Below are 15358 nucleotides of genomic sequence, written 5' to 3'. Positions count from 1 at the left end.
TTCAGAAATTGTTACATGGGTTTGGCTCTAGCAGGAAGTTTGAACATCTCTTTATTGTTAGGTTTAATTTGGGTGGATAACTGCCTTTATGTAAACAACAACTTAATGTATTTCACAAAGAAATTCATTATAACATATTTATATGTACAGTATACAAAGTAGGAAAACAAGGTTTTCCTGGCAGGAGACTGAGAGGAGCAGCTGTGTTTTGTCTCCCTCTGCTGGTATAAATATAATAGTAACTGGAACAGCAGCATGCAAAGTTAAACACACTGTCAACACCTCTATATGAAGAGAGAAGAAAAAGATCAAAGTGAGAAAATGTTTCATTTATAGACATGTTTGGCACCAACGAGCCCCAACTTCACACTGATGAGAACATTTAAAAAGTTAAGACCGTCTCTTCTTTTATCACCAAAACTTTTTACTGGTTTTTATTATCACTTTACATTTTTTGTTGTGCTTCATGTGCTTCAGGTGTAATAATACAAGTACACAGCATACTGTACTTTTTTTTTATTTGCAATGTGTTTCTATTATCAAGCAAGAAAACAAAAAGTCCCCGGGATGCTGCTGTGCACCATCCTGATACTGAATAAATAGTTAAACTCAAATAGTAACAAAGAAATCTCTGGGATACATTACGATCTTTAAAGGAATAATTCATAAATTCATAATTAAATTCATATACATATAATGTATAATTAAAGTATAATCACAAGAATGTACTTAAAAGTAAAAAGTACATGTATTAAAAGGAAAAGTACTCAAAGCAGAAAAATATTTCCTGTGACTGTTTATCTATTATGTATTACATCAGTAGATTATTATGACTCATACAGGGTTTTACCATTGTAGCTGGTTGAGATGGAGCTCATTTTGAATGGGACTGTGACTGATCTTTTTTTTTTTTTTCATTCTGGATGAATCTGCTGATTATTTGTTTATGGCACCTTTAAATTCTGCAAGTGTTGAGAAATGCCATCACAATTACCCAGAGCTCAAAATGACACCATCGCAGTGTTTTCTTTGCCCAACGAATGGTTCAAAACTCAAAATAATAAAATAATTGAAATAAAAAACAGCAAATCCTGGCATTTGAGAAGCATGAACTGTTTTTACATGAAAATATTCTGTACATGCAAACTACTGCTACACAATACTGACACATCCGATACAAACGATACAAGCTGTTTTTAAATGTCAGTGGTGTTTTCCTCTGTAAAACCTTTCGTGCTGATCTATATTATAAAAGAACTAACCTGAGGCTGCTGCTTTTGAGATGCTTCCTGCCTGACACAACATGCCCGACTCTATGCAGCTCTCTTCTGCAGGATTCACAGCCTCCGGGCATAAAAACTATATTTGCATATAACATAAGATCAAACCTTCAATTTGTGCATAAAAACAAGTGACGGTGTTCCTGTTTGTTCAAGCAGCGAGCCAAACAAAACACATCAGGCCTTAACACACACACACATAGAGCAGCAGCACACCTCCATGTTATGACAACAGGCGCTCAGATTAATGCTTAAACTTGCCCTCTGATGGCATGCTTCTTTAGGACACACACTTCATGTGCAGGAGAGTAAAACACTGTCCCGTCTGACTTTATGGGACACACCTGCCGAGCCCTGAGGATCCTGGGAAGGTGGAAGAAGCTTTAGATCGAAGAGAGAAATTCAGACTCAGGCGAGCATGAGGAGGTTTTTCAGAGCTCACCGGGACGAGGACTACAGTCAGATCCAGTATCTGACGGCCAAGTGCACCCGGCTGGCTCATGATAAAGGTAAGACGAGGAGGTCGGGACTCTGACCTCTGAGGGGAGAGTTACACATTCACATGTTACTGGAGGTTACTGGTTCAGACTGGTGTGAACTGCCATGTCATGTTGTTTCTGTCTCTAATTCACATCTATTTCGATTAATGTTGCCTTAAAAAGAAAGTTACAAAGTCCCAGATTATATAATAAACTGTACGAGAGAAATGTGATCTAATGTAATGTATAATGGACATACAGTACTGTAGAATCTTAAGGTTCACACCTCTTGCTTTTTGTATGTGTTTATGCTTCATGATGGCTGTCAGTAGTAGGATAAGCATGTCTTTAGAGTGGATAATATAAATTAACTTGGTTCAAACACGAGTTGAAAGTGAAAATGTGCCTCAGACTGTAGACGTGCGTCTGGTTGTATTTATCGCCTTAATGGTGTCGGGGTTAATAGGGAAGAAACAACATAGAGTTATCTGATGAAAACTGTTAGAATACACCACAGTGACATCATCAAACTATATCGTAGCTTCAAGGTAGAGAGAGATGTATAAGGACATTATTATGGAGAACAACAAGGGAAATAATACACTTTTACTTTCTTTGTTGTGCGTTTTTGAGAGTGATTTTTTGGATTGTATTCACATAAACTTTCCAGTTTTCTTTTCTGTTTTTTTTTTTTTAACCGACTGATTTTAAATTTCTTTAATATTGTGTGTTTTAGAGGTAGACCGATTATCAGTCCTTTTTTCGATTATCTCAATACTCAAGTAAATTACCTCAAAATTGTACTTGAGTAAACATCGAAGCTGCAGTTGAAGTAAATTGATCCACTATTCCCTAATACGTAAAGGGACAAAAAATAAATCAAAAAATACATAGTGCTATTTCTCAATCTAGGTTAATGTGCTGTGAGTGTGCTGGATTTTGGTAACATCTCTCTGGCCAATATCTCCAAAACAATAAATCTAGATGGATAAATAGCACCACTGGTAAAGGAAAAATATGTTACTGTCCCTTTAAATAACCACACTATAATTATGGACTACACTAACAATGTACATATTTTTTATTCAAACTGTCAGTTCTGTTTGTCAAGGGTGTCTTTGTTAAGGAGCAAACTGTAGTTAAGATAAGAAACCAAGCAGGAAGAGACGAGGACACGGGAAGAGAGACTGTAAAAACACAATGAAATCTGACCTTTATCAACCTCTGCTGATGATTTGAAAGAGATCTAAGAGAAATGTGTGTAAAACTATATTAGAGACACTAAACTCCGTCGTGACAGCAGTGTTGAGGTGACGTGGTGGGAATGAGAGGAAATTTTTTTGCCAGAAGTGTCAGCGGCTGACATACAACCCCACATTTAAAGTGTTATGGTTTCAAACATTATTTTAAACTGTGGGTAGTAAAAACACACTTTTTCATGTCCAAGTGGCACACAGTCAGCAGATCTTCTGTTTTTAATGAAAATCAGTCCAACCCTGACTCTGGTTCTGTTCTCTGTGGCTGCAGCAGTGCTCGACGGGGAGCTCCTGGTGTCCAGAGACCGGGAGAGGAAGCTGCAGCATGATCTGGAGGCTGCGACCGCTCGACTCCGTCACCAGGAGCAGCTGAACATGGAGCTCAGGATGAAGCAGGATGAGCTCATCAGCAGGATCCACCAGCAACAGGTGGACTGGGTTATAAGATGTCTGTCAGAGGTTTAAGCTGATCTGTAGGCAGGAAGAAAGAAATAATATCATTATTTGCAAGTCAAGGTCGTTTATCTAGTTATGTTACAACTTTCTCTTAAGCAGCTATTCATAACCTTTTTTTTTAACCAGCTAGTATCTAACTCTGTCTGCCATTTGGTGCTAGAAATGTAGACTAGAGCCTTTTTTTCTGAAAAAGCTGCATGCTTCTGCTGAAAATGAGATTGCTGAGATTGAACCAGACAGTAAATGTGCCATAAAACCCAAAACTATTAGTTAAAAAAGACTTAAAAAGCTCCATAGAGCTGCAGATTTAGCTGATAGTTTTCACCAAAACAACACTCGGCTCTATTTTAACCTCCGGTGTTCGTGTGGCAATTACAGGCTTGTTTGGAAACACTTACCTGAAGGAGTGATTTTTTAAATTTGTGTCATTTCATCTTGTAGTGTTTAACCTCATTACAATCCCATAATTTAAATCCATGTAGCCATGACGATACCAGAGGGCCACCTATGCTGCAATTACTGAAATTACACTGGAATTAGGCTACCAGTAAGTGCCAGTGTTAACATACTGTAAATAGGGAGGTTTTGGCAGTGGTTACCAACTTTAAGGGTTTTTGGCTCCTCGAGTTTGATTGAAGAGAGATTTTATTCTTTTCTCACGCTGCACGATTTTAATACAATTAGAGGAAAGATCCAGTCATTCATAGGATATAATGTGTAGCATTTCTGCATTGAAATGAGTTGAAATGTTGAGTTGTACACTTACATTATCCTGAATGTTTCCAACAATGTCCAAGCTTTCAAACCAGAGAAAGCCACAAGGTAACGGTGCGTGTCATTTGGTCGCCTGTCACCATGACTTCCTGGTTAACATCACATGATAAGTCAGTGAGCACGACAAAACATAACTTGACCTCATTCGTGAACATTTCTGCACGAGTCACATGGATTTTCACCCAACACATCCTAATACATAAACGACTGAACAGGTCGAATGCCAGTGAGATCTCAAACGACATACAACACGGTTCCCAAAACAACATGACTGTTGCAGCGTACCAGCAGCAGGCACACTGGACATTCGTCACACTATCGAAGTTTGGTTCGGTTTAGGCAAGAGGCAGACTTTTGGTTACACCCTGGACATAACGACGGTCTCCTGCTGCTCTCTGCTGTCATAATTACTATGGCCACTAGAGGTCGCTGCTTAACAATAAATGTAAATTCAGGTCTTAATAAGTTGTGTGACCTATGTGGTCATTTTCCTGATGAGGATATGTCGTTAATCAACACTGGTGCTTGTCTAACATCTTCAATGATCTCACGCTACTTACGTCATTTGTTTTGATTGAGAGACCCCTAGTGGCAGAATTTACATACTGTTTGTTTATTTTGAACACCTGCTGCAGAGAAACAAATGAGCAACTCTTCTCGATGGTATTTTGTTAGAGATTTGGAGAGTGACTCACTCAGTTTAACAAAGACTTGATGTAGCGTCAGGTTAGGGCTTGTCACAGACTCTTTGACCTTCTGTATAGGTGTGTTTTAATGTCAAGTGTGCAGTCTGTACAAGATGATAATGCTAGGATCAGGACAGCTACAGGGAGATCTTAAGGGGTCAGGAACTATGGAGTAATGGAAGATTAAACAGTAAATATGTGCCTTTATGGAAGCATCTGTATAAGAAGAAATGAAGCTCTTGAATGCATTCACAAGCATGAAGTAGTAGTAAAAAAATAAAGAACAATAAAAGCCATGAAGTAGAATTGTGTGTGTAAAAGCATTCTTCTAAAAAGACTCTCAGTATCTCCATGCTTCTCCCCTGCAGGACCTGGTGGAGCTGCTGCAGCAGCGTGTGGTCCTCCTGGTGGAGGAGAGCGCCCGGGACGGGGAGCTGCTGCAACAGGTCGGCTCAGAGCTGCTGTGTCTGCAGAGCTCTGAGGTGAAGCTGGAGGGCTTGGTGGAGGAGCTGCATGCCGAGGCCCATCACAGAGCTGTGGTGGCAGAGAGGCTCCGGGCAGAGCTGCATGTGGAGGCCCAGCACAGAGCGGAGCTGTCGGAGAGCCTTCATGCAGAGCTCCGCAGGTAGGAGAGAGAATGACAGACAACAGAGGGGTTGTAATGTCAGTGTGTGTTATGCATCTTTACCACCAGGCCACCATAGTCGCAAAGGAGGTTATATTTGTTAGTTGCAGTCCAACTAAATCTATAAATTTAATTTATTGTATAAATACATTCTTATACAAACAAATTAGATCTTTCTGGAAAAAATTTTAAAAGTGTCGCACAAACCTCAACTGTGCTTCAGATGAGGACCTGTTCCAGCTCTGACTTTTGGAAGAAATACATGTGTTAATGTGTCACACTCTTGTTTTTCTTAACCATGTTGAAATGTTGATGGTTTGATTTAAACACATTCCTCCATGTTCCACCCAGCTGTTAAAACTGAGCAAAAAGTAAAAACGAACATTAATGCAGATAAGGCCGCAGACGAAGAAAAGAAACATTTAAATTGATAAAAAAAACAACTGTAAACCTAAAGTTTGATTACCATCTCCGGCAAACTGAAGCCAAGTGAAGCCGCCACCAGCTGCTGCGAACCCACAGAGAAGAACTTCATCTCAAAATGTTTTGTTTCAGTCTCAAGACTGAATAAATACATTGAGTTCAGAGCTGTGATTTGGAGTCAGCAGAAATGTCCTCCCTGCGAGCAGCGCCGTGCCTCAATCTGCTGACTTTACATCTCTGTGGAGAGTTGGCTTAGTCTCAGAATATGTTTTCACATCGTGACTCCAGACCCACAAATCAGGAGATGAAACGAATCTTAACGTCAACAGAGAAGTTCATATAAAAATTCTTATTGACTCAAATATTGAATGTATTGATACAGTCATGAAAATGATTCTCATGTGCTTGTCTGAGACTGATAAATACATACAGTATATCTTCTGTGGAAGAAACACCTGTAAAAATACACAAAAATGGAACATTATTGGAGTAAAGAGAAATCAAAACAACAAAGAGTTGCACTTCGACTCAAAGAATACTTTATATTAAGGTCCTTGTAATTAGTGTTACTTAAAAGATTAGAAAGCCCTTATAGGTTTTTTATAAGTGTTAATAATATTGAAGTCAAATTAAACTGACTACAAGCAAAGTAGTCAAATCTTTTTGTATTTGTCACCAACAGTAAGACGGTGGAGCTGCAGAGGCTACGAGACAAAAACAAAACGTTGACGAAGGAGCTGAAGGAGAAACGCAGCGCTCATCAGAAGGAGGTGAGGGAACAAAGCTGAGGACAGAAAAAAATGCAGCCCGAGGATAATATCATAATTATATTATCATGTATTATATATAATAATATATTATTATAACAAATGGATGTAACTTGGTTAGAAAATGTTGGATGTTGACAAAATGTCTTTTTTTCTGTCTGGGTTTGCAGTAAAAACACAGAATTTGACTGCTGTTTTTTTTTTAAATCTGGTAAATTCATCCAAAATTAAGACTTTCATTGAGCCAGACTGAAACATCAGGTTCTCCTGATACAAATGATCTATGACACTTGATGCTGACTGCCAGAAACGGGGAGGAAAAACAAAATCAAAGGAACAGTTATAGTTAAATCTGCTGCTCAGTGGTTGTAGTTCCACTTCTGTCCAGCAGATGTCAGGATTGGACTAGTTCTGCTTTGGTCTCTCTGGATGAGGATAAATCGATAAATAATGGTCTTTTAATGTTTTTTATAATGAATGTGAAGCGTTTCTCTTTGTCAAACGTGCGGCCAAGAAACGGAGCAGCACAACATCCTCCTGCTGCCAGCTCCTCCAATCAGAAGTAATGGATTAACACCGTTCATGCTTTTCTCAGGCTAGTTTAGGTCACTGTGTCAGCGAGCCAGTTAAAAACAGCGAATAACAAGTCTGATGTTCGATTTCAAACGATTAATTTCATGAAACATTAAACCTCAAGGTTCAAATTTATGTGCAGAGGCCAAATTTGACAAACTACAACCACCCCAGAGAACACAGTAACTCAGATTTACTGGCACCCATTTTGTATTAATGTGTGTTGATTCTGGGCATTAGTGAGACATTCCTACACACTGTCAGGATTTTTTTTTTTTTAATTTACACTTGGCCTCAAAGACTCACTCCCTCCCTGGCCTCTGTTTCAACCAGTCCATCAAACAACAAACTAAAAATCCTGGTCTACAATTATCTCTCCAAGAGAAGAAAACAAGAGGCCGCCGTGTCAGTGAGGAACTTCATGAGAACACTTATTTGTGGTGAATCGAGTCGGTGAATTATCATGAAAGTCGGGTGGGTCGGAGATTAAGTCAGACCCTTTTGGATTCACTCGTCTTTCCAGATGAAGGACTTGAAAATTCAAGTCAGTACAATCAGTCACACGTGTCCTCATTATTTCCTGTGATGTTGTCTTGTGTTTGAGGTGAGGGAGCTGCAGCAGGAGAACGAGGGGAGTCTGGGGAAACTTCAGGAGACAGCAGAGCAGTTTGAGTGGCTGTGTCAACAGCAACGCCACTGGATGTGTTGTGTCAAGAGGTCGGTACTTCCTCCCTGAACTTTTGACCTGATCGAACTGAGTTTTACAATCACACATGATGATAATTCTGATGATGATGAGCTTTCATATGTGTCTTCATTGACATTCAAGGACACTGAAGTGCCAGAAAACCAACTTTTGGAATTAGAAAAATAAAAATGACTGGTTATTCCACATGAGCAATTTCTGTATTTGTGTTTTGTCTCTTCTCACTTGCGTCAGTTGGACAGGCCTCGGCTGAAAAAATGTGGTAATCTTACGTATTTTCAGTGTAAAGGAAAAGATCAACATTTGTATTTATTCACTAACTCCTTCAACCTCAACCTCATGATGGAGAAAACAGCCGTGATTAACAGTTGGATGATGGATGGGCAGCTTTATTTGTTGTTAAAGTAGTTGGCGTTAGCTAGTTAGCTCAGTTAGTGGTCTTATGGAGTGCCAATGCTCAGACTCAGAGCTTGGAGCACTGGGGGGAGTGTGAGTGTTAACACTGTGTTGTTTTTAGGGCTGGGGCGGGGAGATCAGTTAATAGGACCGCTAACTGCACGGCTAACTGAGCTTAGTAGACAACAGCTGCTGCTGTCACTGGCCACTGTGTGTAAATACTTCTATTTCTACAGTTTCAAAAACTGCCTGGTGGAGGAGAGAGAAGCTCTGCTGCGACAGGTCAGCATGTTGGAAAAGAAGGCTGAGAAACTGAAGAAGAGGTTAAACGATGACAGTCCCTCACAGAGTGTCCTCTGTCCTCTGCAGGACACTAAATGCTGTGATAGGTAAGGTCGAAAAAACAACGTATCACTGTGATAAGGCTTCACGTCTTGTGCCAGACATCAGCTCTGGAGTGTTTTAAAAACCTCCCACTGGGCGTTAAATAAAGAAAACAAAATTCCTCTTCATCTCACATAATTTTTATATATATCCCACTTTGGCCCACCCCTACATGCTTTCAGGTCAACATGAATTTACAACCCGCCTTTCTTTTCAAGCAGTATAACATGGGATGCAGATGCAGAGGTTGACCTCAAGTCTCAGGTGGAGAAGTCGAACATGCTGTATGAGGAGCTCTTCAACGAGGTACCACTTTAATTTTTCTCCACAATGTTTCACAAAGTCTTGTTGTAGCCTAAATGTTCAGTGTTTTGGAATCTGTGGGTGGGAGACGCACAAACCTCAGGGGTGAAGTATTAGAGATTTATAAGGGAGGGCTAATATTCATCTGAGAATCGCTGCCAAGTCTCAGAGGAGTTACTGCGCTGTCAGTTCTTCCAGAAATTAGAGGTGCCTCTTGAACCTGGGCGGCTGAGTGTGTTTTTCTGTCTTCTGTAGATTGTTTAAAGTAAAGAGGCTTTGAGGTAACTGCAGGGGTCACCGAGAGCTCTTTGGCAACCAAACACGAAGCCAAAACAGTCCTCCTGACTTCCACAAACCTCTCATATGTGAAGGGCTACAACTAATGATTATTTTTATTAACAAATAATCTACCTATTATTTTTTTTATTCTGAAAAGTCAAATAAGACAAATACAGTAGATATTCAATTTTCTTATCATTCATGACAAAGACGAGCATGAAATCCTCACATTTCGGAAGTCGGAACCAGAAAATGTTTGACGTTTGCTGGAAAAATAACAGAAAAAAGGTTTCAAAATCATTTTCTTTCCATCAGCTCATTCAAAAATCATGCTGCTCTTATGTGAGAAAATCTCGGTGACTCTTGGTTTTAAGAGCGACCACGTCTATATTAAAACATTTCTGGATGAAAGACAAGGACAGATCTGAAGGCTGAAATAGAAGAAGTCCAAAAACACAGGGGTAATACTCATCTGGGTGCGACCGCCAGTCGCTACAGGGGTTGTCATACAGCCAGAACTGTGAAACTTCATGGGTACTGAAAGTCTTGTCTTTGTTTTTGTCTTTAAAACGTTTCTTGAAAGTTTTTAATCGAATCATTGGATAACCGCGGAACGTTCCTTAAAAGAGACCCAAGTGAAAGAACATCTCCTTCGTAAGAGTTTGTGGAGCTAAACGAACATCCAAATCGCCAGAATAAATGTTGGCAATGTACGTTTCTGCAAACCACAGATATGTTGCCACTTTACATTCCTTTATGTTGTGACAACGTTGTGCTTATGATCTGGTTAGGTTTAGGCACAGAAACCACTTAGTTAGGGTCAGGAAAAGATCACGTCTTGGCCTAAAATACCTGATTTTGTCACCACAAACACAACTAAAAAATGTTCCAATGTCCTGCTAAAAACATCTGATCCTGTTGCCAAAAACATGCCACGAAATGTCTCGACATCGTGTTAAAAAAATATCTATTAGCTTCATACTAACCAACGTTGAAACGTCGTCTTGAACAGTGGTTTCTGGCTTTGTAGCCGTCTCGCCCAGCTGTTACACCAGTGCCATTATCTCCACAACTTAAAACATGAGGATATGTCAGTATTGTGTTCACAACTTGTTTCCACGGCCCCCATGTGGCCAAATAAATAGTTACTGCAGGTTTAAAAAGAGCTGTTTTCAACTGTTGAAATAATAAACCAATGCTGCCCTTTTCCTGGAGAGGACAGCCGCCTCCTCCAGGTGTATTTTGTTTCACCTATTGACTACAGTTCATTAAGATTTCAGAAAGGACCAATATCTTTAGAGTGATCAGTTCAGTGTTTTGAAATCTCTGGATTTAAAGAGACGAGTTCAGATCTCTGGGGTGAAATATGAGAAATCCAAAGCACAGAGCCATTATTCATCCAGGCACAGCTGCCAGTCTGCAGTGGGCTTGTTGTAGTGCCAGGATTTTCCCAAAAAATCCTTCAAGGGCATTAAAGTCTCATCAGTGTTTTTATTTTGTCTGTGCAGTGAATTTTAAGGAGAGCTTCATACAGCGTTCAACAGCACTGCATAGATGACACTGCCATATCACTTTACAGCCACAAGGGGGCACATTAGTCAACCATTATTTAAATAGAATATTCTCAAGCATGGAAACTTATTTTACTGTTCAAAATATTTTTTTTTTTTTTATGAATGAAAACACAATTTAAGAAATGCTACAAAATCTGGGTAAGTTACTTGGCTTCCTCTGTCTTCCTCAGAAAACAACCATTTAGGTCGACTGTGCAAGCAGCTTAATGTGACCCATATTTTCATTTATTGTTGGGCGGCGACCTACAGTGGCCGTTTTAATTATCATGGCGCCAAAAGAGGAAGGCAGGAGACTCAGTATAAAGAGCAACGTCTTCACAGTGAGGAGGATGGGGCGGACAAACACAGGATTTTCACCCAGGAGACTGAGTTAATTAAAATTAGTAACAAAGTTAACTGACGTAATGTACATAACGTTATTCCTAACCAAGTTTTGTTGCCTAAAATCAACCAAACTGTGATCGTATGACAACGGTCTGGTACACTGCAACTGTCGCTACAAAGGTCATGTTGTTTTGGGACGAGCTATGCGGATGAGTTGGAGGGAGAGGGCACAATCAGCTGCTTGTTTTCATTTGATTCCATTTTACTCTAAAGTTTGAATCACTGAAATATCTTATGACCTTTCCTTGTTGCATTAGGTCTTTACTTTATTAACCTTACTTTAAACTGGGAGGATCAGTGTCTTTTATAAACTGAAAACACACATTTTTTAGGTACAAAAACAGCTTATTCTGATCAACCCCTTTTCAGAAATCTACAGTTTTTCAATAAAAATGATTACCTCTGAAAGGAGTTCCAGTGTATTACAACTTGGGTCTTATTTTTGTATTTTTTGGCTATTCTGTCCATCAAAAATAATACCGTACACACAAACTTCATTGTGGGGATCAGAAACGCAGCAGTTATCAACACTTTGATGTGCTCATTTTGGGATTTTATTGTAGTGATGTCACCATGTTCACAGATTTCAGCGATTACTTGAGGTAGTAAAATGTTATCATAACTTAAATTATGGCCAAAATGACAAGATTAAGACGCCAGAGAATGATTATCTGAATTTATGGAGATGCTTTTTGATGCTGGTTATTTGATGTCTTTATGTAATAACAGGAGGACCTCATCACAGAGAAATCACACTGTACCTCTGATATGAAGGTTTATTCATGAATCTTTAAGAAATAAAGTGCATAAAATCTTTGGATTTTTAGAACACGTCTACTTTTTAGACCAGTTCGTTTTAAAAGAAAAAATCTTTGGATTGGAGACAAGTGCAAATCTCAGGGGAGAAATAGAAATTCAAAACACAGATATTCATCTGAAGAGGACTGCCAGTCCCCCGTGGACTTGTAGGGCTGCCAGGACATTCATAAAACTACTTCTTGAGCACAGGAGTCTGATCAGTGTTTTAGTTTTTCTGTTTGACGGCTTTAAAAAGTCGGACGCCTTTGAGGAACTATTGATTGCAAAGCCATTTTACGATCAAACAGGAACCCCACAATGTCCCACAAAGGGCTCCTCCAGGAAGTGTTCGCAAATCCTGACAGGCTCTCAACAACGCTTCATCCTCCTGGAGGATTTTTTAGAAACCCAAAAGGTGCTCGCTTTGGGATTTTTAAAAGCTCCCCCGTCTTCGGAGTGACAAGTTCAGTGTGGATAAGAGGAAGTCTGACAGACAGAACATAAGGCTGATACTCGTGTGCTGCCAGTCCCCAGAGGAGCCGCAGTGCTGCCAAAGCCTTGAGAGATTGCTGATACTTTCTGGGCACCAGAGTCACGACAGGCCTTTTCTCTGTCTGTCTGTCGGCTGCACATGGCTTCCTCCCAAGCCGCCCGGGTCCTCTTCCAAAACAGCAGAGAGATGACTAATAATGACTGGAGGGAGGTGATTGCCTCTGTGCTTCATTCCCCTCACCTCTCACAGGCTCTGCAGTGCATTTCTCAAGATAATTATTCTGATTGAGTGCAGATGATGCAGGGTGATGTTTTTTTTTTCAGCCCCTGCAGAGCTGAGACGGGGAGGAAACTTAGCTGGAGGAGCGGCGATCGCCGGAGACAGAGAGGAAATAACCGTGATAAAACGCATTACCAACTTTGTCATGATTTAGATAAACTGCAGACATGGGTGTCGGTCTGAGTTGCTAAAGAGATGAAATAGATACTGATGTCCAAATAGACAATAACGGAGATGTGGGAGTGAGTAAGTGGTAAGGTTTTGGTTATCTGCGAGACATCCATGCATCTGGCCTAAAAATGTGTAACATGTGTTTAACATTTGTTTGTGTTACTAAAATGTGTTCATTAAAATCCTGTAAAACTCTACGTAACCCCGTTGTACACCTCCAATAAATGGCATTAGTTTGCTGGGACTCCAGTTCAACTGCCTTCAAAATAGATTTCACTTTACTCTGGCCTGTCCACAAACATTTGAGTGCTGGGATTTCAAAGTCCCCAGTAAGAGCATCGGGCTTCGAAGCCAATCTTTGTAGCGGTCAAACCGTGTAATATCAGCGCCACGTGATACACGGGGGCCCAAAAATACTTCTTCCCGTAAGCTTACATTGTGAAACAAGTGGCTGTAAAAACGTGGATACATTTATGTGTGCGCCACAGCCCCTGTGAAAAAGGACTTGTTACACTATCCTAATTTGGCCATTTGGAAAGTCTAGAAGAGCTGCATCGCTAAATCATTTTGTCTCAAGTTCAAGTTAGCCGGCTTGGTCGGTGGAAGTCTCTAGTGCGCACGCTCCATGGGCCCCACAACATGGAAAATCTGGGTAACTTTATACCTGGGAAGTTGAGCTTTTTTGGCTGCATGCACCACTGAGCAGCTTTCATATGCATGTATGGGGCTCCGTCTCCAACACTGTATCCAGATTTTAATTGATAGCTTTTGTGTGGCTACATCTAACAAGCTAACAGTAAGTGGAGCCTGCTACCAACTTGCTGCCAAACGTGTTTTTTACACCAAAATTAGCGCATACATGTGATTTTTAAACATATGTTAACGTGCTAAAAATAGGCGACTCCTTTTCCATTGCCACTAGACCAGTTTGCCTTTCTTTTTTTATTCCAGTGTCACATCAATCACTTTTTTATGTCTTTTACTTCAGTCTCTCTTTCAAAGTCAATGCTGACTGAATGCTGCTCGAACGCAGACGAATGGAAAAGTATTTATGCGCTAACGTCCAGAGCTTCAACGTGCGTCATAGTGTTCTTCCAGGTGTCACGTCTCCATCACTGCTTTTCGGAGCCAATAAACATCCATTATTACTGTTGTATCATTTGACCTGGGAATGAATCTCGATTGTACCTGTTCCCACTGAAGACAGAAGCCAGATGTGTTCGTGGGCTTTTTTGTCAAGAGTTTGCTCCATTTGTGATCTCTGCATTCTGTATGTTACTTTGTCATATAATGTCCCCAAAACTTATCCAGAAAGGTGAAACATCATTTTAATACCTACTACATCTAGCAGTGTGATCCATCTTCCAAGTTATTTTCATGATCTCACAGATTTATGCTGTTTGCTTGAAAAAATAAAACATTTACCCAGAGTGAAACCAACAAAGCTTGCGACAAGAAGATAAGTGGATCAGCAATTTTTAGGAAAATATTGGAATTAAATGTGTTTGCTTTTCACCACCCACCCAGTTTTACCTTGATATCTAGAAATCTTTTGACTTGCCATTACTGTATTTCTTCTCTGTTTCCTTTCCTGCAGATACTGAATGTTTATTGTCTTTGTTCATCTTCACTTACCGTTTATTTTTCTGTCCTCAGGCAGGGAGCCCTATCAACAGATACCAAAAACCTCCTTGAGGACAGAAGCCTGGAGCCAGGACTCGTCTTCTTTTTCTCTTCCCACCTTCTGCAAACCAGAAGATAACTAGATGTTTGTGTGTGTGGTTAGCTTCCAATCTTTGTCTAAAAAAACCCACAAAAACTTGGAAAAACATACCTGTGAAGCCATGCATTCAATGTTTTTCTTCCACTATTGTTAACTTGTCTTGAAAAGAATCTGCTTTCATGATATACGACTGAATTAAACTCTGTACAGTTTGCTTCTGTTCTCCTTTCTGCTGTGACACATGCACATCACATGTTCCTCAAGTCACGTCTTCCTGTAATTGTCCATTATTCATACTTTTTAATCAACACCACTAACTAAAGCTGAAGCACCTGAGAATGTTCTCTATTGTTGTTGTGCCAATGAGTCCTCATGGCAGCAGCTGGTACACAGAGGAAACAACAAACGTGCTGTTTAGACCAAAATGAAGCCGTGCTGGTTGACAGTCTGGTACATCTCAGATTTCCTCACTTATCACTTGGCTTTCACTTGTCAGCAAAAATTTAAAAGGGATGTGAGCTGGCTCAGATTGATGATGACAACTCAGAG

At 40.1% G+C, this 15358-nt stretch overlaps 1 protein-coding gene across 2 annotated transcripts; it reads left to right on the top strand.

Moving 5' to 3' along the window:
* Positions 1-1597: 1597 nt before the first annotated feature.
* LOC311257281 (uncharacterized protein) lies at positions 1598-14980 on the top strand. Of its 2 annotated transcripts, none has more exons than XM_084352822.1 (8): positions 1598-1789; positions 3287-3444; positions 5300-5556; positions 6662-6749; positions 7924-8036; positions 8658-8810; positions 9027-9111; positions 14743-14980. In XM_084352822.1, exons 1-8 carry the CDS (start codon positions 1699-1701, stop codon positions 14779-14781), a joined length of 984 nt encoding a protein of 327 aa, XP_084208948.1. In that variant the 5' UTR covers positions 1598-1698; the 3' UTR covers positions 14782-14980. The 2 variants fall into 2 exon arrangements, with proteins under 2 accessions (XP_084208948.1, XP_084208947.1); XM_084352821.1 differs by having other exon boundaries at positions 9024-9111.
* Positions 14981-15358: the final 378 nt, after the last annotated feature.

Source organism: Pagrus pagrus (genome assembly GCF_965226575.1).
Source record: "Pagrus pagrus genome assembly, chromosome: 5".
Classification (NCBI taxonomy): Eukaryota; Metazoa; Chordata; class Actinopteri; order Spariformes; family Sparidae; genus Pagrus; species Pagrus pagrus.
This window is presented reverse-complemented; position numbering and strand designations above follow the sequence as displayed.